The following is a 24,239-nucleotide window of genomic DNA, read 5'->3' on the forward strand; positions in this document are numbered from 1 at the left end:
CTACACATCAACATAAAGTTATAATCAAAATGTACTGGTTTATACGAGACCAAATGATCCTATACATCACATTTGTAGCACAATTATACAATAGACTTTGATTATTTAGGTAAAAAGAAAATTATGTGGTGAGAAATGCGGGCGCAAACGTTTTATTTTGAAGGCAAGTTTCCGGTTACGGTTTTTAAACTGACGTAGCGCAACGTAAAGAAAAGGACCGTTCATTACCATCTTCTCTTGTTTACAGGTGTATTTCTGCTACTTATACATTTCTTTTCAAGCTTTTTACTTTAAGCATACTTTTACATTTATTTTTTAGCGCAACAGTAACAAATATTGTAATTTCACAGAAGCTACATGGTAATGTCAGGGGGGAAAAAGGGGGAAAAATAACGATTTTCCCCCTTCGGTCGTAAATGGTTTCTTCCGAGTACCGCCGCACTCAGAGTACGCTCACTATAAACGCCAAGGACAAATGAATAACTGATTTATTTGGTAAATACCCAACAACTGGAGGGTTTAGAACAAATTATCTAACAAACAATATTCACACAAACTGCTAAAGAACTTCAGTGTGCTCACATTCATAGAGATAAACAGCGGTTTGCCACAGGTAAAGGTGAGACAGAGGGGGGCACAACAGGGTCTGCGGTGGGTAAGCATCACAGATAAAGCAGCGGCGCAGTCTAACGTGAACACAGGCACAGATGACAGAGAATGGCTACTATTTTTCAACAAGAGTAAACCCATCTCTAATACATTATAATAGACGTTTTGACGTAATGCAGAAAGTTACATTTGCAACCAAAACATATTTGAATTTTCTTTATTATTTAAAGCCGACTAGGTAATTCACATGGTCATGCGGTTCCTCCTTTTTGGAGGAAAATTACCCCTCTGATTTGTCACTTTTTTTATTAGGTCCAATAAAAACTGGTTTGATGGATGGGTGATATATAGTCAAAGCATACACGTTCACTCCACAACATGTAGTTTTACTCTTTAACTAGTGTTGCAGTGCAGAAGCTCGACAAATGAAACAGTGGAAAAAAAGCGAGCAGGAATCATGTATAAATAGCAATGGATATTTGCATCAGTGAGCCACCGAGGAATGGAGGGGAGGGGAGGGGAATAAAAGGCCAGGTGTCTGGATAAAAAAGGACAACATGATCATTTTGGTTAAGGAATGAAAGGGCTACAGCAGAAACTGAATCCATGAAGTGGTTCTGGGGAAATATAACAATGTTTATGCCTTAGTTTTTCTTTCACTTGTCTTAAGATGACTTCTCTCGACTCCAAGATATTTGATTTTTAAGAGTAAGATCCAACACTGTGTTCTGGTTTGTGTATTTGTCTTTTCATAAGGTACAACTACCAAACATGGTTCTTCCAGGCTGTGCCCAGAAATATACTGAATGTAAATATACTATCTAAAGGTACGCGTGTCTGTGTTGGCGTCATGGTGTGTTGAACTACGCTTTTGTTACTGTATACAGTCCATGACGTGTATCTGCAGAGTGTCCATATCTGGAGCCAGGTACTGGCACTTAGGACAACATAAATCGGGCAGCTCTTCCGCTCCCCCCGCTCCTTGATCGCTGATAGGCACCAAACCCTGATTGCGGAAAGATGGAGCCGGAGGCACCGTGTTGAAGGCTGCACCAGAGAACACTCCTGAGGAGAAAAAGAAATAAAGAATCTAAACACAACTTATCACCAGACAAATCTTGTTCAAGCATCTTTTTCTCTTCCATTTTTCAATTCTCTACCACAGTTTTAGTTTTTATTTATATATATTAAAAAATTATAATTTCCTATTGGGATTAATTATGTATTTCTGTAATTTGGCTTCATTATCTGCTGTACAGCAGACAAAAAGACTCATTTCCACAGCATAACTCCTGCTTCTGCTCCCTGTGCAGTGTTTTATTATTGCAAGCGAACAGCTCTGCTGTGAAGTGAATGACTATACAACCCACTGCTAGTTTATCAATCACTGATATATGATTACTGATGAGTGACATCATTATAAAGCTGCTTACAGTGATCATTTGAGCTGTCACCGAGTTAGGATTTTCAAAATAAGAGGCAGCATCTGGGATAAATGTTGACGGCAAACGTCTAAAATGTTATTTTAATTGCGGAAAAATGGCAAATGTTTGACCGGTTCCAGCTTCTGAAGTGAGATGGATTGGTGCTCGGATTAAATTACGCATAAACAGGCTTTAATGTGGGATGTCGTCTATTACAAAGGGCTTTTTTTGCATTAATTTACTTATTAGTAAAACAATCATCACATGATGAAAATAATCATTTGAACAGAAAAAAGTAAAAAAAAAAAAAAGGACCAGAGATACCTTCCTACTGTGTTAACAGTAAAGCTTTTAGTTACACTATGCGTCTTAATTAGGAATAAGTTATAAGATATTTATCTGCTGAGTTTTTTAATGAGCCATCTAAGAACTGAAAAGTCTGAGTTGGTAATGGTTTAACAGGCTTGTTGTTTTTCTATACTGAATATTTAAAAATACATGCCAATCGGTATTGGCTAAAATGTGCATTTGCCAGAATTTCATTTGATGTCTAAGTGAACACTTCATTAAGTTTGCATGTGTTGGTTGTGATGTACCTTGTGGAGGGGGAATGAGTGGCGGCCGTGCGGGAAAATCTTCCCGGTGTCTCAGTTTCATTTGCTCCATTCGTGCACTGAAACAGGAGTGAACGTTAACCCATCTACTTTGCATATTAGAGCTCAGTCTTATAAAGACACATGCAGCAAAGCTAAAGAAGCCGATTCTGCGTTTGAACAAGTTTGCCCCCCCCGATTGGGAAATGGCACGGACAGAGATTTGAGCTTGCTTTTATTTTTCATTGCTTTTACCGTGACATGGCTTCCTGCTTGAGCCTTTCGATGTCCCCCAAGGTCTGATTCAGCTGCTCCTGTAGCTCCTCCTTCTTCTGGTTCAGCTTCTCTCTTGCTTCTCGCTCAGCAAGAAAATCCGCCTTGTAGATCTCAGCCTGAGCAAACACAAAGGCAGCCAGAGAGAATGGAAGATATTACGTTACACAGCTGCAGGAACCTAATTTAAAATCATTATGCATGTGTTCAGATGTGCACTGTACAGCGATGGTTCCTAAATATTGTTCCTTGAAGACCTCCGACATCAAGTATTGATGAACAAGACTTATTCTCCCCAAATATCTTTAGTGCTGAAAACTGGTGGACAAATTAGTGCCGAGGGGTGGCGTAAAAACTCAGACAGAAAGCAACCCGACGGTTTAATTTGCAGTGGAAATCATTTTATCACCGAGTTTTTCCTCATTGTTCTCAACTCTGCACATGCAGAATGTCCTTCCACTGCAGGATGTCTGACTCATGACCCTGAAGTCTTCTGTTGGTCTCATTATAAAAAAAAAGTGAGCGTGTCAGTTGCTTCATTTCTCAAGAATTCTTTTCATTTCTTTCCTGCAAATTCATAAAATGGACAAATACTTGTTCCTCCAACACACAATTGTGTTTATGTGGCATGTCTAAACTCTTCGTGGCTTAGATTTCACAAGAGGTTAGAAGCATTCTCCTGATGACACTTCATTTCAGACGTAGAGTTCCCTTCTATAATGCATCCCAAGTCCACATGATGCAACAGTCAGAGAGGCTGCCACATTCACAAATATGATCGATTTTTGGGAAGGAAAGTGCAGATAAAACCTTCTCCACACCGCTGTACCAGCAGCAGTCTGCACTGTTGACACAATGCTTGCGATCCCACGAAAGCATACCATTCTTTATTATGCAACTTACTCCATCTGTCATCATCATCGTGCCCAGCAGTCATGAAACATGTGAGAAGTTGGTGTTCCAAAGACTTCCATATATACAAATATCCTACGAGCCGCTCTCTGTTGGCGGATGGGTAAATTACAGATTCGAAACACTTCTGCATGGGCATCGTTTAACAAAGGGGACACTGTTCCATCCATCTTTCATACGTAGTCTATGTGGCCACAAACTCGGTTCTTGGGTGCTACTGTGCTTAATAGTTAACTGAATTAGGTTTTTTAGACTATTCTGACAAAAATGAGCGAGTTGTTACTGTAAAAATCCAAAAGTTAAAGTCACTGAGAATTTAGAAGGGGACAAAAATGTCCCTTTTCAGAAATTAAGGACTTTTTTTTTTTTTTTTTTTTTTTTTTTTTAAATCAGGCATAACAAAAAAATAAAAAAAATCTCTAAAAATCAATGTTGTTGCTAATCATTGACATATCCCAGACCATAATTATCCCTATTCAATAATTCCACTTTGCATTCCATATTTTGAAAATACTGGCACCTAAAGGCTTAAAATTTTGGCTAAAAAGTTTAAATTGGCATCTAAAGGGTTATTTTTTTTGAAAATACTTGAAAACTTGGTAGTTATGATCAGAACTGAAGTGGAATAAAAGATCTACGAAAACAAAGCGGAACAAACTATTAACATTTGATGTTTTTAGGTCGTTTTAAAATGGGACAAAAATGTCCCTTTTCAGAAATTAAGTTGTGTTTTAAATCAGGTATGAGGGTTAAGAAGACTAAAATTACTAATGAGTGAAAGAAGTAAAGGGAAATGCTGAAATTTGATGGCATAATGGGGTGTACTGAACTAAAAAGTTTCTAATTTGTTGTACCTGCGCAGTGAGGACGGGGACAGTGTCAAGTGACCCTTTGAGCTGCTCCACCTCCTCCTTCAGTTTATCGATCCGGTCCTGCTTCAGGGCCAGCGCTCGCTCCGCCTCCTCCAGCCGGCTGCACAGATCTCCTCCCTGGAAGACGCATAAAAATTAAGACATGCACTGTAAAACAAATGAGGATTAAAAACAGATTGAAATGTGTGTTGTTGTTTTTTTACCTCGCTCTTCAGTTTAGCATCGTAGTCTCTAAACAAACATGTGTAGGCATGCTGGAGTTGTGTCAGTTTTTTCCTGAGGAAATAAAAAAATAAAGAGTGATCAGACTTTAATCATTCCCTTTTCTGGAATAGCTCGTTCCTTTTTTGTCTCCTTGTTTGTGTGCTGAACCCACTTCTCTTCAGTGACAACATGTCTCTCCGTCTTCAGGGCCTGCTCCAGGCTCTGGGTCTGCAGCAGCAGCTTGTCCATGGCCACGTGATGCTGCTTCCTCTGCTGCTCCAGCTCCCGCTCGGCCACCTGCAGGGCCTTCACTTTACCGCACAGCCTGCACACGGGCAACAGAAACACAGCAGCGCATCCACGGGTGAGCAGAGAGGAGGAAAACAAAATATACTCAGTCTGATATGTTGTGACAACTCACTTCTCCTCCAGTATTTTGCGCTCATGCTCGCTTTTGTCTAAGCAGCTCTGTCTCTCATTCAGTTCTGCTAATAGGGACGTGGCCTGAGCTTTCAGTGCCTCACAGTCCTTGGCCAGCTGCAAAAACACAAAGATCTCCATTAAACCTTTGTAGCTACAGGAGTTGAAAGATTTGATTATTCTAGATTAGAGGTGCCAGCTTACCTGGGCACAGTCTTTGTCCTTCTGTTTGAGCAGAGCTTCTGTTCTGTCGCGCTGAGCTGAGCTCTTCTGAAGGTAATCAAGCTTCTCCTCCAGCTCCCGATACCTACAGATAAAACATCATCGGTCGCTGTCAGCTGAAGAAGACATCAGCGAAGAGCTCACTCGAAAGGTTTAGATTCAGATTCTAAGAGATGAACTGATGCATTACTATGCAATATATACAATATGTTATATTGCATAAATCAGGCAGGAAACATTCATCATTTTGATTAAAAAGAAACAAAAAAATGACTATTTAAAGGGACCTGCAGCATTTTTAAAAACAGAAGGATGACAGCAGTCATGCTTTAACCCTTTGGAGGTCCAAATATATTCGTCTCTAACGACAAAAACTGTCAGCTTCCCTAAAACTGCTGTAAAAATATTATATAGTAAAAAAAAAAAAAAATCCACTTTAAACTACTTCAGCCTGAAGTATACGTATAAAATATTAATTATATTTGGGGGATTTTAACCCTTTGAGGGGCAGCATGTTTACATAGATTCACTGTTTTTAAGACCCGAATAAATAAAATAAGTTGAGTTAATGACTGGCAGCTACGCTGACTTTCATGCAATTTTACTTGCAGAAAACAGAAAAAAGTGTCGATTTTTGCTACCAGCGCCATCTGGTGGACAAATATAAAAATCCAAAATTAAAAGCTCGTAGTTGATGTCAAGATAAACGTAGGATAAAAAAAAATGTGATTTTCAATGAGACAGTTTTTGTTGTTAAGAACATTTTGAGCAACAATTGGAACTCTATTCATTCAGCTCAGACGAAATGGCTTGAAAATAAAAAAAAATTAAAACTGAAATGTCCCTAAGATCTCCTGAGAGTTGAAGTTAAATATTTTTCATTTCAAACTTTTTAAGACATTAAACTATAACCACAGTAACTAATACTCAGATGGTTACTATGGGGATAGCTGATATTAGCTCTGTATTATTTACAGGAGATCTGCTTTTTGTGTCATTAACCAAATGAATGTTAGCATGTTATCTTTAAGGACATTAAACCTTTCATTTCAAAGGATTTTTAAGCCTGCGTTGCCATTTTACATTGTTTAGCAATAGTCAGAACATGCTTATTTAAGTTGAGCTACAGTTATAGCTCAATTAACTGGACTATTTCCGATATACAACCAGGGGAGGGGGAATCAATTCTCTGACATACAGAAATATGTTTGACTTTATGACAACAGGCAGAGTTTGGCCCGTTTCAGGTTCTTAGTATTGAGACTTTTTCCAGCTGATTTATTACACCATGGAGTAAAAACACAGAGAAACAGTGTTGAATGTGACAGCTTTACAGCTCTGTACACTCTCCAGCTGCATAGTGCACGCTATCCCTTTTCGTGGTAGTTGTTAGTAGTTTTCTGCTTCCTTTTTCTTCTGTGTGCCGGCTTCCTTTAGTTAATTATGGGTCAAAGACTAAGATGGGAACTGTGCAGTGTGTACGACACGTCTGGGCCAGTTTGGGTACGTACAGGAGTACTTCACCAACCTCCTTACTGCTTTATCTGCATACACAAGTCCCACTTGGAGAAATCTGACATAGTACGATTTAAGTTGGACTAACGTGTTCACGTGCATTTCAAAAGTCAAGTTTTAGTCGAATTAACATATTTTAATTCAGGCAACTGTTATATTAGGTCATGTTCAATCAATTAATTGGATTTTTTTGGGCTATGAATTGTGCAAGATTGTCAGCTCTGGTGTAAGTCCCACTAAAATATTAAAACATGTCAAAATATCTTCACTTCAGTCTCTTGTTTGTGTTTCAAGTTAGAAATTATAGTGATTAAAAGAAGTACCACTGTTAAAGCTCAATAAGGAGAAATGATGTTCTGAAATAAATGAATAATCATGCTTGATTTCAAAATCAATCAAAATAATAATGATTGGGACCAATCGTGCAGGCTAGTTGCAATGCTAACACCGCACAAGAGAAGACAATACCGAAATGAATGGAAAACAATCTATAATGTGCATCTTCTACAAGAGAAAACAAAAAAACACACACAGGAGACTAAATGAATTCAGAAATGAAGAGATGATTAATTTCTGATTAACGGCTGCCACATGCACACAGTGAAAAAGAGAAAGCCACACAGAGCTGTGGGCTCACCTGCCCTGTGTAGCCTGAAGCTGCTCTGTGAGTTTAGCCAGGCTAGAGCTGGAAAAGGGAACAAAAACAGACTGAGGAGGAGGAAGAAGAGGAGGAAGAGGACATCTCTGAGGTTTTAATAAGCAGAGGAAACGCATCTGCTCATATACAACAGTACTGTTACGCTTAGTTTAACATCCAAAGTTTAGCAGACGGTCAGATGAGTGATGTTAGTTTTAAAAAAATGCACTGAGGTTCGCATTAATGGCGGAGAAACACGTACCAGTCAGAGGAGTGTTGAGCCTCGGAGCGAAGCTGGACGGTCTCCTCGGTGCCGCCACTCGACTGAAAAACAAATCATACAAGCCTTTCAGGTCCCAAGCTAGACGGATTGTTGCGTTTGTCTTTCAGAAAACATCTCTCTTATCAGACATTCTGGCATGTCACAGCAGGAAATGCTGCAGATATTCAACAAAAAGAAGTACAATCACATGTGAAAAGTGGCATCAGTAAATGTTTTTTTAATTTTTGGTAAAGATGAAAATAGCAGCAGTTATTTTCAACTGACTGATTAGTCCAAACAAAGTCAAAAGGGGGACCACCTCCACAGGAACGTTAAGTTTTCTGACGCTCATGTCTTAATTCCTTCTCACCTGAGGGACTCGCTTAAGGGTTTTGCATCAAATCTCTTAAAAACTGTTCTTAATTTAAGAAAATTAAGTGTTTTTACAGCAATGAAATACAACTGTTTCCACGGAGGCTTGATTTCCCTGGCGTTAAAAGTTATTCCTTTAACCGTTATCACCTCACATAAACAGTTATTAACTTAATAATCTTAAAGAAATGGAGGAAGTAAAGAGAAGCTAATAGTTCTTTTAATTTGAAGGTTTATGTAAACCTTCTGGATGTTTTTTTAAAACCACCTCATCCAACTCCTCATTCTCTACTGCAACCGACCTTCTTCTCTGCGAGGTAGATGGAGGTCTCAAACCCCAAATAACGGAAAAGGGAGGAGTGATAAGCATGCTAGGAGAAGCTGGGCCTTGGAGACCATATCTTAAAAATAAAGATATAGGTATAATTATTGGATCTCAGCGTTACCTGCGCCTGGACCAGTTTGGCTCGAAGCTGGTCAATGCAATGCCGCATTCGCTCCCTCTCTTTCTCTCCTTCCCCCTTCTCCCTCTCCAGCTCTTCGTTCTTCTTCCTCAGCTCTCTCATCCCTTCGTCCAGGTTTTCTTTGTGAGTCTTCAGCCACAGGAGGACATCGTTTCCTCCCTCCGCAGGCTGAGGAGAAAGGAAGACGACAACAACACAAGGAGAAATGATTACGTGCATGAAATGATGCGAAACGTGAGAGCTGTGAACAAAATGGCTGTTGGACATCAGAAGTAAGAGAACACCGTGTTTGTGCTTTGCTTCAAAGTAAAAAGCTAAGAAACTTCTGGCTTCCAACCAACAGAGCGAAGACAAAACGTACGTCACCAAATCTAAGACACGATTCCCAAAACCTCAGCAGGTGTTGAGCTTATACTTAAAACATTTTACAGTCTAGCCAGGATTTCAACCCCCAACCGGAGTCTGAGCGAAGATAAACTGTAGTGGCAAAAAAAAGTGGTGAAGGTAGAGAAGGTTTCCCATAGAAACGGGATCAAACAAGCTCACATGCATCTTACCAGGCTGCGAGGTGGTATGGTTTGTGTGTGTTGTTCTGTGTCTTCAATCTTTTTCCTACCAAAATGGTCGAGAGTCTGAAAGACATACCATGAATATATGAACTAAGATAAGAGTGGTGTTAATTCTATCTGCAGCATTAAGATGAAATGTTACGCTAAAATTCTAGATGCAGTTTTGGTTCAAATCTAAATTATTCTGACTGCTGAATGCACTGCACATCCCTGCTGTAGCCTGTCTCATCTCTCTGCAGGGTTTCTCTCAGTATAGAAGCTTAAATTAAGAGAGAACTGGCTGATATTTTCATGAATTACAATATTTGACATATGGTGCATCATGGGCAACGAATTGTGGCTCCAGGTCAGACAGTAAAAAGGGTTTTCCCCCCAGTTTTTTGTTTGCAGCTACATTTTTATATATATATAGATATATATATATATATAGATATATAGTCGAGTGTTTTAACAAAGTCAGCTGGTATTTAGAGACGCTGCTTTCAACACGGTGTACAAAGCCAATCGGTTTCAGTCTTCTTAAATACCAGTTAGCATTTAAAAAAAAAAAAAAACTGTTTGCTGAGAAAATGAGACACACGCTGGGATCGGTTGTTGTTTCCTTCAGATAAACTTTCTCCCTGGACTACAGAAGCACAGAATTTACTGTTTTGGGCCAAACATGTGTTAAAAGAGAACTTTTAAAAGGACATTAATGTTTTGGCTCCATTGTGGCTCTTAAATTCAGCTCGTAGGTTGAGCGACCCTGAGCCTGCGATTGGTTGAAAAGGACAAACTGTAGGTCATGAGACACCAAGTGGGGACTTCCCGAAATAATTTTTTTTTTTTTAATTATTGGGAAAAGCTAAATTTGTCCATAATTTTTACCAAAAATTTAAAAAAAATTACACACACACATTAGAAAACAGTCTGCTTTACACCTTTACAATAAAACGCCTGGTTGTCAAACCCTTTCTACAGTTTCCACACAGGACAAACAACACACTGTGTCATTTAAAGGACAAATGTGGAGGTGGCTCCTGACACCTTCCAAATACATCAAGCTGTGACTCCTGACAATTCAAGTCAGGACATGAAGTCAGAAATCAACAATCTCCTTATCTGTCACAGTAACTATCAAAACAAACAGATAAATCATGTAGTCAGAGTTCAGCATTAAACACAAATAGATGCACGAAACCACACACACTTTGCAACGATTACTTAAAGATATGCAATGCCCAGTCCCATCTTTCTCCCTGCTAATAAGCTCTGCAAAAATATGCCTGAAAACACATTTCTTAAATGACTAAACTATCCGTTTGATTCTTCTATGCAAGGCCAAATCATTAAGAGTTAACGCATGGTGACAGTTTCACTTTCAACAAGGAGAATCTTCCATGAGTCCACGTTTCTCTTCCCATGGAAAGCTTCTTCCTGCGTCTGATTAAAAAACAGCAGGCTGATGACACAGCTGTGACTAAACATGCAGCGTGAGTGGCAGCTGATAAAGGAGCGATGATTCCAGTATCTCTTTGAAACAAGACTTCCAACTAGAATCGCTCACAGTTGCAGAGCACTCTACAAAGAGGCTATTTTTCTTCAAATGCCTCCACTGGGCCTCGTGTCAACATTGAAAACAACTGGAAAAAATAATCCGATAATCACCAGTTTTATCGGACAAAGCACATAGTTCAAAACTCATGTTCACAAGCTGAACTTGGGCAATCAGTCACTGTGGTTAAAGTGAAGCGGGTAAGATACTTCTTAGAGGAACTAATCCACTTTACCAACAAAATGGCACCATTTCAGTCTAACTAAGCCATTTTCAGATGTGAAATATGCACTAAGGAAATGTTGCGACTAACGGCAGGGAAATGGTGGAGTTTGAGCAATGCTGTTAATTATCTAATGATGTAATCTGTAAACCACATCGTATAAACTGCATTAATGGTGTCAGATCACTCAAGCCTAGTTGTGCGGGCCTACTTCTCGATGTGCCTTGTTCAAAGTACTGTGCCAACAAAGCCTACAGGTTCACAGGAAAGTCAAAATATTTCTCCACGATTACAAACAGACAAATGTGCATTTTCAGCGAGCTGACCTTTGGTCCGTCCAACGGCCCGTTCCTGGCAGGGCGTCCCTGTAGGTCTTCGGTCTGGCTCGAGCTGCAGCAGTGACTGGAGGAGGAGGGGGAGCCCGGTCCGTTCACCATTCCCTGTAAGGAGTGGTTCTCCTGGGCCAACCTCTCCACCAAGGCCCTGGCCTCCTGGAAACGACAGCTGAGAAATTCTCGTTCCTCTCTTGTTCTTCGCTGCCATCCCTCCATCTCTTCACAACGCTGACGCAGGGCTTGGTTGCTTCGCCGCAGAGCCTCTGAAGAACAGACAGATGGAGACCGCTGTTCTCTTACAAAGAAAATGTTCTTTTCAAACTTTAGAAAGGAGCTCTTGTTCAGTTTCCGTTAATATTCTTTGTTCCCCAACCTCACAACTCTTTCCTTGTACTACTGAGCACTCCTTAACCGTTCAACAAATACTGCCAAATTTAAAAATTGAGTGAAAGTGAAAAAAAACAATTAGTATCTTCAGTAATATGCATATATTCTGTTTAAAGCTTCGGTGTTGCAGATATTTCTGACTTTATGTCTCTCCTCTGCTGTTTTTGTGCAACTATTAAGCAGCATTTTAAGAAGAACAGTAACGTAGAAACAACTTATTAAAGCCTCTTTTCAACACATAAGTATGTTTGCAATTAAGACTCCGAACCTAGAACCTAAACGAAAGCCAAAAGCTTCAAAATGCAACAGAGAACACAGCTCTGCAGTGTTCCCTTTTCATTTCAGATAGCTGCTTCCCTGGGTTTTGCTCACCAGCCTACCTGAAAGCTATTCTTTTTGCAGCAAAGTCTTTGAAGTTCACAGTTTTGAGGAATACAGATGAGTTTGGGGGGGGGTTAATACCAGATAGAGAGGGACTTAAAAGCTACCAGGGATATGAAATGTAAGATCACTAAGAGAGAAAAGCAGAAAAAAGATGATGGGAAAACTGAATTAATAAGCTATGGACAGCACTCCAAGCCCCACCCAGACAGCTCCAGGAAATCTCAAAAGTACCGCCCCACCAGGGCTGTTTTTGGAGGCGAAATATCACTGCTGGAACACTGTTTAGCTCCTGATTCTTCTGATTATTTTCCGGCCTGCTTGTTTAATAAATCACGACTGCGTTTGTAACACTGGTCTTGCTGGTGTTACACAAATAAACTTTACTATATTACTATCATTAACTTTTAACGTCAAGAAGTAGCACAGTGGTAGAGTTAAGAAAGTCAAAAACAAGGAGCAAAAATCAGTGTTTACAAGTTTGGATTCTAACAAGTCATACGCTTGGCAAGGTCTGTGATTTCTGCTCATAACCAAACACGAGCAGCACATTTTCCGGTTTACATCTGGACCAGTGCATCAGTTACAGGATAACTGCCAACGTGAAGGTGTAAAGTAGTTCCCTGTGCATCAGAAACGAATGAAAAAGGGTAACACGTGGCTTGAAAACTGACGTGAGAGGCACCTGACGAGTGTGAAATGAGAATGTACGTGTCAACCAGGCTGTAACTGGAGTGGATACAGATTTATTTATTGGATAATGTTAATACCTCTAAGCTGCTGGTTGTCACACAGCAGTCTGGTCACCACTTCATTGCCAGCAAGCTCTGGTGGGACCCTGAGGGCCCATCCACTGTCGTCTCCTGACATGTCCCACTGCATTGGGCCATCAGGCTGAGGCTGCACCATCCCTGCAAAAGCAGAAATAATATCATCATTATTCCATATGCAAATGTGGTAAACCGTTATCAGTGTGGGATAACAATGCTTTCCTTCATCAAACGGCTTTTGAGACAAACAACGCCCCAACCCCCATTTGAAAGCACGAGGAGGAAACTTTCACTTTCAGTTTTACTGCTCGACCAAATCTAATCCATGTGAGAGGAAACAATGTGGACTTCAGACGGGCTTTTGTCTCGCGGTTCTTTGGGAAAATGTCAGAGCTAACCTGAATGCAGGTGAACAGGAGGAAAACATTACGTCATCCACACCACCAGTGGGCTAAATGGAGCTCAAACGAGACATGTGATTTAATAAAAACCACCAAATGTCAACCTTAGCCGCCAATATGTTCAAAAGCACGTATTCGTCTCACTTGTATTAAATCTAACCTTAAACTGATGCGTTCCTCTCCGCTTTCAGACGGTTTAAACGTGTATTTTAAAGACAGTTGATTACTACGTAGCTTATTTGCATAGAGAGAAAAAATCTTACCTTTTCTCCTGTTTTGGTTCTGTTATCCGGAATAGTAAACAACCAGGCTGTCACTTATAAACTAGTAGTTCACGTTGTTTAACCAGCGTCAAAAAGCGGGCTAAAACAAGGCAGTTGAGCTAACTAGCTAGCTAGGCTAATGTAGCCAACCGTTGGCTTGGCACATTGAGCCGCTTGTTGAGTGACATAAACAACGATTTACATTAAGGAACTATGTAACTCCCAAAATACATTTTTGTCTAATTTTGTAGCCTTATGCCGAATGTGTTTGAGATTAGCTGAGGTTATCTGTCAGAGCCGAGGTGAGTGTTGTTAGCTCAGGAAATCTATAGGGATATTTTACCCTGGGTTCCCCCTGTCAGGTAGCACAACCTGCAGGACCTCATTCCTCTGCTGAACCAATCTATTTCGTTTATTACGTGTAGCAGCAACAAATATCAAATTATATCAATGGAAGTGGTGAATAATATGCTTTCAAGTTTAAGAAAATAGATTTAAAAAAAAAGATAAAATCGAAAGTAATTTGGTTCCAACTACCATGATTTAATGAAAACAGGGACCTGTTTCATCGTTTTCCCAGAGTTTAATAAATCAGACATCATTTGCAACTCAAATTTATAAGGAATGAAAGTTGTCAGCCGGGCCTAACTTGCATTAATCAAAGTGTTTTATGGTCCAGTCATGACCCAAATCTCTCTGGGTTTTGAATTGCAGAATCCTTCAAATTTAACACTGACAATTTTGTTTCTTTAAACAAAAGAACATCTTTTGACAGGCTTTAGAACTATATTCCAAAACGTTTACAAAAGGTTTTCGTATTTAATCTTTTTTGTCAGCTAAATTGGCTCATAACAAACAAAATTTTGTTTAAAGTTGGATCAATGATCTTCTTCAATGTAACAACGTAATTATCTAGTAATCTTGAGATAACAAGGCTTGCCTGGTCATGATAACAGGTTAATGTTTTACTTCAGCATGACGAAGCTTATTTTCTAGTCATGACATGTTACTTGGCAATTAATCACTACAGAAAAAAACAAAAAGAAAACAGCTTTCTTTTCTCCAAACGCATGACATCAGGAGTGCCATGGTAGCGTGCAAAATTGTCCTTTCAACAAAAGTAGTTACAGATTTAAGGTAAAGATGTCTGTGATTGGGGATCATTTGAGCAGTTCTTGACTGAGGCAAGGTAGCGGGAGTTGCTCAGCCTTTCTTCTTTGTCTGTCTGACAATATCATCTACCTCATGACTGAACAGCATCTAAAAGGACCCCAACATTTATGTGTAAACTGAAGGATCCGTGACACCTGAAAGCTGAAATCTGTTGTGTTCAAATTAATCAGACACTAATCATTCTCAATATGTGAAGATAGATTCTGTTTTCTTAAAGCCATAGTGTTTTATTTAACCTTTACTTCACCAGGAAGTAGTAACTTCTGAGATTTTAAGTCTATTTGAGGCTTTTTTAGTGTCAAATCTCAGGTTACAATCACAAAAATTGCCCAAATGTAAATGTTTATTCACTTATTTTGTAAATATTAGGTAATCTGGTAAGTGAGCAAATCTTGCTGGTATTCCTACTTGTAACTGGAACACATTTACTTCAGCTGGGATGTCATGACTGGTGACTTTCAGTTCAGACTTCCAAGTTCAAATCGAAGGCACCATAAATACTGTATCTCCTGATGATGCAACTCACCTCTTATCTTATTTTCCATCTTATAAATCGTTGGTTTCCTTGCCTCATGTCTTAGTTCCTCCAGTCTGACGAAGTGAGAAGAGACAGATCTGCATCATCTCACTTGCTGCACATTATTTATGTCAGGTGAGCATTAAAAGTGTCTGCAACAAAGACTATATCTACTTTATAGTTCAAATTTCAGTGTGGGATCAAAGCTGAATAAAAGATCTGCTAAGGATAAACTGATGTATTGTCTGTTATAACTCCTCCATCAAGCCTCCTTTATCCGCCAGGTGACAACATCTTCCAATGTTTATCCAACATTGAGATGTTCAAGATTGTGACATTAGAATAACTAATGGTCTCCATGGCCATTATTTGCTTCCGTACGTTTGGTCTGTTATATTTCATCAGCGATATGTTTGCAAATCCTTATCCTCAGGTCCGTACGATGCGACGGAAGCTTAAAATGGCGAACTTGTGAACGCAGCCTCGGTCTGTGAGGCTAAACTCAGGGCGAAGGGTAAACGTCTAATCAGGAAATCCCCCTTCCTTCTTCCGCAGTGGAATGTGACGTCAATGCGCTTTTTGGCGTCACAGCTCCCTGTGCTGATGTGCGCTAAGTTGAAGGAGGTGACAAGATGCTCTGTGTCCCCGCAGCTGGAGTTATTCTCTTCGTATCTTGGATTTATCCAAGTTACGCGCTGTATTTCCACATAGGAGAGACGGAGAAGAAATGCTTCATTGAAGAAATCCCAGACGAGACGATGGTTATCGGTGAGCTGGCGGCCGGTTAGCTTGACGCGGCTAACTAGCAACGCAGGCTAACAGCTGTTTTGTAGCAGAGCTGCACAATTAGTTGAGAACCGTGATTACATAAATACAAGACATAAAAATTTGTGTTCAGACTCATTCCAGACGTGTTTAGATTTACAAAAAGACTAGATTTTCTGTGGGCTTTAAAAGCAGCTGGTTAGCCTCTTAGTGTATTTATCAGTTAGCAACAGCATGCACCTGTTTGTCTGCAATTTTGCATTGTAGTGGGATACTGCTTGTGCTCCATCACAGATCAAAACACCACACATTTTTAATTCAAAATTTATACCTTGTTACAGTATGTACAAGACTAACTTACTTGATGATCTAACAAGGTTTGTAAAAAATCTTGACGAGCACATTTTATGTCCTTTTTTACCCCAGAGTTGGCACAATTTCTTAATGAATGGTCTTAATGAAGTGTCAGTGACTTTCTTTAGTGAAATTTTGAAATGAGTACAGTACAAGGACTCCATTAAAGCCATTTTTTACTTCTGTGTATAGCAGCTACACTCAGTCCACTCCACGCCTCTTTTCTTGGGGTGTGCCTCTGTCCTGCAGCTGCGATCTACCATGCAAACACATGTTTGAAGTAAAATAACACTCCATAACCCATGAAGCACGTTTTTACCCTGTGACAGAGCACACAGTACATTAACTGAGAGCTCACACCAAAGTGGTAGGAAAAAACACGACTTGGAAAAACAGTTTTACTCTCATACTTTTGGCAGTTTGGCCGGCAGTTGGCACTGATCTCCGACAGGGCACAATCTCCTCACAATATTTTTTTTTCTTTTTACAGTTTTCTGTTTATTTTCCTTTAATTTTCCTATTTTAACTTTTTAATCATATATTGGGCCTTCACGGGGCAAGTGTTGTAGATTTGAATCTGTTCTAAACACTAGGATTCTTGCATTGGAGAGCTGTTTTCAGTTTATCTATGTATTTTGTATTAGTCCTATTTAAAATAAACCTTTACAGAAATAAATATATGAGGAAATAAAGTTGTGTTGAGCCGGTGCAGGTTGTTAAAACAGTCTACTACAGAACGTAACGTGAATGAATTAAATCAAGTAGTGCATCATGTTGTAAATCCTCCGTCACAAATGGACCACACCTTCTTATTTCTTTCCCTTTCTTTTTGATGATATACTGTATACTTCTGTGCTTAGCAACAGTCCTCTGTAATAAATGAATGAAATCAAATTGTGATGTTATAATCAGACAGTCTAAAGATTAATAATCTAAAAGGTAGATTGTTGTGTTTAATACTAAATAATTGCATTGACATATTTTTTTTAAGTCAGATTGACTCTCCTAAGACAGCATTCCTTTACAGTAGAAATGAACAGATATTGATTTATTCCAGTCTTTAAATTGATAATAAGCCTGTTTCCATTGCAAATTACACACTGGAAGTTGGAATTTATGTTTTATCTTCTCTAGAAATGATGACGTGTACCAAACCTGTATTTAACAGACGGTTAGATAAAAGGATATAAAAAACATTGTTGAAAGAGCGGAAAAGAAAATTAAACCAAATCAGTGTACAGTTCAGATTAAAACTACATGTTTTATTGATCTCTCCTCCTTGTAATAAATTTACAACACAAGTTGTGATATATAATGCTAATTCTACTCGATGGATGCAGTTAGAATTTAAAGTTGTTGTCCTTCAAATAATTACTGGATGACCTGATGATATGTGCATGTGTTTCCTGTCCGGCAGGAAAATACAGAACTCAGCTCTGGGACAAACAAAGCGGTTCCTTCCTCCCATCCACCCCCGGACTTGGGATGCACGTCGAGATCAAAGATCCAGACACAAAGGTAAACGCGCTTGGTCAGGGCAGAATTCCAAAACACATCTGCATACTTGAGCTAACAATTAAAATGTAAAAGTATGACTCTTTTCACCTGCTCTAGATGATCCTTTCTCGTCAGTATGGCTCCGACGGACGGTTCACGTTCACCTCTCACACTCCTGGAGAGCATCAGATCTGTTTGCACTCCAACTCCACAAAGATGACTCTGTTTGCAGGAGGAAAGCTGGTATGAGCACAGCAACTGCTTTGACTTTCCTTTTAATCTTTCACACAGTTGTTCTCTGATCATTACCTGAAATGCCCCTAGAATAATATTTCCCACTCAGGTGGCACTCCAGCAGAAAGGCGAGCTTTAATAATGCAAAACTAACTAATTTATAACTTGATTAAAGGCTCTGTTAGGCATCCTGAACATCTAACTTATGTTAGAAATGTGTTTGCTAGTTTTAAAATGCAAAAAAAAAGCTAATAAGCACAATTTTTTATATATATATATATATATAAAAGAAATTGGCATCACCAAATTCAAATGCTCTGAAACCTAAACCGGTTTAAACCGCGACCTGTGGCAGCGTGGCACATGCAGCTAGCTTTGCTTCAGTCATCTTTTGTGATCTTGGACATTTTCTAGAGAGTCAGTGAAAGCATGTTTTTATTTTTTGTTTTTTTTTGTCTTATTTGCTGATTAAAATCAGAATATAATGTCTTCCAGAGCTGGTTATGTGTTCAGCTTGCTACCATGGTAATCTAACGAGTTAAGTCAACTTTAGACTCAACGAACCGTGTTAAAACATTATTTTTGCTTCTTGTAAACCCCTTTTTTTGAAAATGTATTATTATTATTGTTTGCTTATTCAGTCACACAGTATACAACAAATGTGTTCAGTACAATCATAGCATTTTTAAGTGACTGAAAAGGCACTTTAAGCCTGTCCTGTTGAACAAAATTAAGCTACCCATCAACCTATATTTTTACAAATACTAAAGTAGAAGAAGAAAAAAAAATAATAGTAAAAAGAGAAAAGACAAAAAACAGAATTGCATCCAATAAAGTGACAGTCAAAATAGAAGAATAATGAAGCAAAATCATAAATAAACATAAAATCCTTCACAAATTATAAATACTTGTAAATTTAGAATACGAGAGCTGCAAAAAACAGCCAGTCTTTAACCTTTTTTAAATTTTTATGGCATGTTTTATATTTTCAAACATCATATTTATCATTTAGTCTTTGAGTGCATACATAAATACAAGAAACGGTAAACAAGTCGATGCTTTCTTAAATCAAGCAACCACGAGGAAACTTTAAAACGGTTATTTTACAGACGCTAGAAATGATTTTAAATTCCACTTACAGTTCATTAAACTCCCTGAAAACACAGTGTAAGGTTTACAGCTTTTTTCTTTATTTTTTACATTGAGGGGAGATTTTTTTCACATGAGTTGGGTATGTTTTCAAAGTAGCCCTCCCTACTGAGAGTCCCTGGTTTTCATGATCGTTTTGTATGTTCGACCTATTTTAGGAAATGGTTTCCTGAGAGGATTTGCCATGATGCCGCTCCCCTGCTCCTGAACAATGAAAGATAATGAGAAATTTAATCATCGTCTTTCATGAAAAGCAAAAATGAAGCCCTCTGACAGTTGTGAAAAAGTAGAGATTTATTTAAAGTGAGTCAGAGCTTAACTGTCCGGCTCAAATGTTCTCAGTCATGCTTCATTTACTGATCTGGTTATACAAGAAACAAGCTAAGTCTGTGTTTTTCTTGTGGCCGAGTGGTTTTTAAAGGTTGCTTTGGTTATTACTTTGCTGTCATCATGCATCAGGACAAGATGACCTGCAGATGTCAAATTGCTGCTTTTTTTTCTTGATTACGGTCTCGACTTAAAGGAATAGTTATCGTAATAGATACGTTATCGTATGCAGGCTAAACCAACAATGATGTATTTAAAATAAAAGAAGTGCTCTCCACCTGCTTATTGCTATTTTTTTCCCTCTCTACACTGCATGGTTGACTTTTAAAGTATGTCACGCTTTTTAATTAAACCTTAAAGGGATAGTTCGCCTCTTTTGACATGAAACTGAATGACATCCCATATTAGCAATATCATTTATGAACATTTTCTTACCCCCTGCTGCGTCCTGTGAGCCGAGTTCCAGCCTTGTTTTGGCGTTGACGAAGGTAGTCCGGCTAGTTGGCTGGGGCTTAAAAAATAAAGCGTTTTGCTTCTCAAAACAATATGCGTCCAAAAAGAGTAATACATTTGCATCACAAAATTGTTCTCCAGGAAAAAGTCAGACCTCACAATCGCTTGGCGCTATTTCTCTCTACCTTAATATCACTGCGTGCTGCCACCTGCCGACAGCTGCACCTGTTACGGTGTTTACTGCTCGGAAAATTTCTATTTAAATAAATGATGTGGCTAATATGGGATGTCATACAGCTTCATGTCAAAAGAGGCGAACTATCCCTTTAACTAATCAGTAAGGCCCTTGCTCTCTTTATTTTTTCCAACATATGTAAATCAGTGTTATGGCCTTGAGAGAATACCTAAGATAAGCTTTGTGTTGTTTTGATGAAACTGTTGTATCTCTGGTACAGTCCTTGAAGTATAAGCCATCAGCTGTTGTTTCTTCTATTTCCCCCAAAGAGTTTTTGTCCTTTGCAGATTTATTGCAGGAATCTGCAGTATTTCTCTTATGTTTGAAATCCCTTCACACTTTGACTTCATGATCGGGGTTGTCAGGTGAATTTGATACTTGTAAAGGGTAAAACTCTCTGATGATAGCGGCTTTAATAAAACTGTACTTTCGTAGCCTTTAGCTCCGGAGTAGATTTTGAGGGTTTAGTTTGTGCCTTACTTTGCTGTATTTGAATAGTTAAAAACATGTTTCCTGTCACTTTGTGGCGACTTGTTGTGATCTCATCTAGGTCTGCTAACTTAAAGCGTTATTCCCCCCCCGATGTTACAGAGAGTGCATCTGGACATTCAGGTCGGAGAACACACCAACAACTATCCTGAAATTGCAGCAAAGGACAAACTCACCGAGCTGCAGCTGAGAGTTCGACAGCTCCTGGACCAGGTCGAGCAGATCCAGAAGGAGCAAAACTACCAGAGGGTCAGTTTAAAACGGTTTCTTACAAGGCATGCAGCTCGTTAAACCATCAGCTCATTGTGGTGACTGGATTGTGTCTTTGGCAGTATCGCGAGGAACGGTTTCGCATGACGAGCGAGAGCACCAACCAGCGCGTTCTCTGGTGGTCCATCGCTCAGACGCTCATCCTCATCGTCACCGGCATTTGGCAGATGAAGCACCTGAAAAGCTTCTTTGAGGCCAAGAAACTGGTGTAATTTCCATAACGAGTACGAAGCAAAACAGACTTGACTTGCGCTCCACTTTCAGTGAAGAAGCATCCGGGACTTGTGGTTTTGATATCAGCCATAAATGGTAGGAATGAATCCACAGATCACTCCTGGGAGATGCATTCTTTTTTTCCTTGTAGATGTTTTAGGTTTTCCACAGTAGCACAACATTCCAGTCACCTTTCTCATTGTGTTTCTGGCGTTTTGTTCCACAGGAGTGAATGTCAACTGTTACAGGAAGTAACCCAGTAACTGGTTTTATTTTTTGGCCTCGATTCCGTCCATGTCAATGTGATATCTCCAAAATTTAGCCCCCTTATTTAGTACTTATAAACAAAAGAGTTTCTCTTAAGAAACGCATTATAACTACTAGTATTGCAGCATAGAGGAGACATTTAAGCATTTATCTCCCTCACGTGTAGACTTTGTTCATAACTCATGAAAACAGGTTGAACCTGACAGTTTATTCATCAAATAAGAAACGGCAGAAGAAGAAAAACACTCTTTGTCTATTATTTTACCTAAAGATTTCAGCTGCATACTTTATTGTAACATATAAATGATCATTCCTATTTGTTACGAGATAAAGACTTTTTTAAAGTTTCAGGGAGCTCGCACTATTTTGTGCAACTAATCTTTCCTCCAGATCTCTGCAACAGAGGTGGAGAGTGCAAAGTCATCGTAGCCCCTTCGAGTCACTGGAGACGTAAATAGAAACCTAGTTAGATTTCATAAACTGAATTTATCCAGTGGTGTTTAGGTTTCCTATTTTATGACCATCAGCTTTAGAGCATGTCTCATTTGTTGGTAAAATTTGCATTAATAAAGGAATAATGAATTGTTAAATGCTAAATTTAAACAAAAACCCACACTTTCTACAGTAGAAATAAAGAGTTGTGAAAGGATTTGTCTTAACATTTTAGCAGACGTTCTCAAAAAAGTGTTTCTTGTATTTTGCTTAGTTTTCACATCTAACCAGCTCAATTGTAGGTCCCCATAAATTTACTGATGATGAGTTACAAAAATGATTTAAAATATTGATCAAGGGTCCAGCTCTCGGGGGGCATATACTAACTGGGCGTCCAATGAAATGCCTTTTTTCGAAGTTTAAATTCAAAACAAGCCAATGTTCAATTCAGTTTTATTTATATATTTATAAATGACAACAAATTTCATCTCAAAAGCACTTAAATAATATAGTCCAATTCAAGCCAATTGGAATTCAATTCATTGTAACCATAATCCATTGAATGGTGGGCGGTGCTTGTGCCTGATCAGGCCACTGGAGCCGACCAATCAGAGTAGATCAGGCCTTATAAGGAGACAGTCGATTATTTTCACATATTATTTGAAGCCATTTTTTTACTGACTGCTCCATCTCATCATTCTATACGTCCTACAGCACAGTGCGGCCCAAACAATGCCTCGCAGGGTGAAGTAAATTGGCTTGTTCCAGCTCCACCCTTTGTACACTCAAAAAGTTGAAGCACCTGTCAGAAGTGATTACTTTAACTTTCATGGTTTTCCTGTTCTTGCTGATCTCAAGGTGCTTAAATTTAATATAACTGGAAAAAATAGTTGTGCTCTAAACTATGGATGTTTGTATTATTTTCAGTGGTGCTTCACAGAAAATATTATGACTAATACATTAATAAACCCTTAAAATGTCTACAAAATATCCAGCAGATTGCTATTTAGCGACGCATATTTGCACGTTTCCTGTAAAAACAAAAGCCGGTCTTTCATGATTGGTCAGCTTCAGTTGCCCCGAGCAACCAACAATCACAATTCTGCATCTCTAATTTACGCAGCACTCAAAAGCAGCTGCAAACGTCTGAGAAAAAACCACAAAATGGCAGATTTTCCCAAAACAGCCACTACTTGCAGTAAATGCAGAATTGTCTTTTATTATTCTCGATTTAATAAAACGTCAAATCTAAATTTAAGCTCAACTGTGGAGCGTGAGTAACTAAGCAACAACGCAAACCGGGAGGCCAGGATTTTGCCTCACTTTGTGGGACTCGATCATGTAAAAATATTAAAATTGACACCCAGAAGTACATCAAAGGCAGAAATAAAGTTGAAGGCATATCCACGTAGTAGGATTTAAGCATTTAATTGGATGCTACAATAGTAAACGCCCCATAAATAAAAAAACAAATACCTACAAAGCCTCCTGTCACTGCTGGGTTAGACAGTCAACATAAAGGGTGTGTAGATCAACACCTTAATATCAACTTGGATATCATGGGGAGTTTATTTATGCTTTCAGCTGCGTTTTAGTATAATAAACCATCTTCTTTTATATAAATGTGAAATGTTACCTTGAATCCCTCTGCAGGCTGTATAGTTTTTAGCTGACCAGAAACTTCTGTAAATACAGTTTGTGATACTTAACAGCATTCTGTGTTGTAAATAACAGCTTATTGACAGATCTGTTCGTTTTCTACCGGCTTTTACACAAACTGAATGACACACAAGTCTTTTGTCCTCCTTTTTCTGTTGTGTTTCATCAGATCTTATTTATTGAGCGGTTGCAGAATGTGTTTTGTTGCCAAGTTTGCTATTTTTAAGATCCATTTGTCAGTAGTACATGGCTGCATTAAACAAATCATAAAAGAAATCTGTTAGTTTGCAGTGATTCGTGGAGAGGAATTTTAACAAGTTTCTTCATTTTTACCTTCAGTTTAAAGTCAAATTTTTAAGCTACAGTTGCACATAATTAATTCTTCATTGGTGTGGATGTCATCTCCATGTGCTTAATAAAGAAAATCTGGCCTAACTGTTTGTCAGGTAATTTGTGCCACTTTTCCCCCGAAAAGGAAGAAATACACAGCAAATGGCAGATATTTTCAACAGTAAAATTTATTGCTTGGCTTTGGCCTCCCTCAGAGCCAGACTCCAAACCAA

At 38.9% G+C, this 24,239-nt stretch overlaps 2 protein-coding genes across 4 annotated transcripts; one reads left to right on the plus strand and one right to left on the minus strand.

Annotated features, from left to right (window-relative positions):
• Positions 1-474: 474 nt before the first annotated feature.
• On the minus strand, positions 475-13,972 carry ikbkg (inhibitor of nuclear factor kappa B kinase regulatory subunit gamma). 3 transcript variants are annotated; one of them, XM_075476170.1, is made up of 15 exons: positions 13,643-13,972; positions 12,979-13,119; positions 11,432-11,703; positions 9,337-9,411; positions 8,762-8,947; positions 7,944-8,005; positions 7,682-7,729; positions 5,512-5,614; positions 5,309-5,424; positions 5,060-5,212; positions 4,887-4,959; positions 4,666-4,800; positions 2,882-3,018; positions 2,630-2,706; positions 475-1,674 (listed from the first exon to the last, which is right to left on the minus strand). In XM_075476170.1, the coding sequence occupies exons 2-15, from the start codon at positions 13,115-13,117 to the stop codon at positions 1,484-1,486; spliced, it is 1,767 nt and encodes a 588-aa protein (XP_075332285.1). In that variant the 5' UTR covers positions 13,118-13,119; positions 13,643-13,972; the 3' UTR covers positions 475-1,483. The 3 variants fall into 3 exon arrangements, with proteins under 3 accessions (XP_075332285.1, XP_075332287.1, XP_075332286.1); XM_075476172.1 differs by lacking the exon at positions 9,337-9,411; XM_075476171.1 differs by lacking the exon at positions 7,682-7,729.
• Positions 13,973-15,895: 1,923 nt separating this feature from the next.
• Positions 15,896-24,111, plus strand: tmed4 (transmembrane p24 trafficking protein 4). Its single transcript, XM_075476179.1, has 5 exons — positions 15,896-16,100; positions 17,869-17,969; positions 18,066-18,191; positions 20,938-21,084; positions 21,168-24,111. The coding sequence occupies exons 1-5, from the start codon at positions 15,965-15,967 to the stop codon at positions 21,315-21,317; spliced, it is 660 nt and encodes a 219-aa protein (XP_075332294.1). The 5' UTR covers positions 15,896-15,964; the 3' UTR covers positions 21,318-24,111.
• Positions 24,112-24,239: the final 128 nt, after the last annotated feature.

This window comes from Odontesthes bonariensis, chromosome 10 (genome assembly GCF_027942865.1).
Source record: "Odontesthes bonariensis isolate fOdoBon6 chromosome 10, fOdoBon6.hap1, whole genome shotgun sequence".
NCBI lineage: Eukaryota > Metazoa > Chordata > Actinopteri > Atheriniformes > Atherinopsidae > Odontesthes > Odontesthes bonariensis.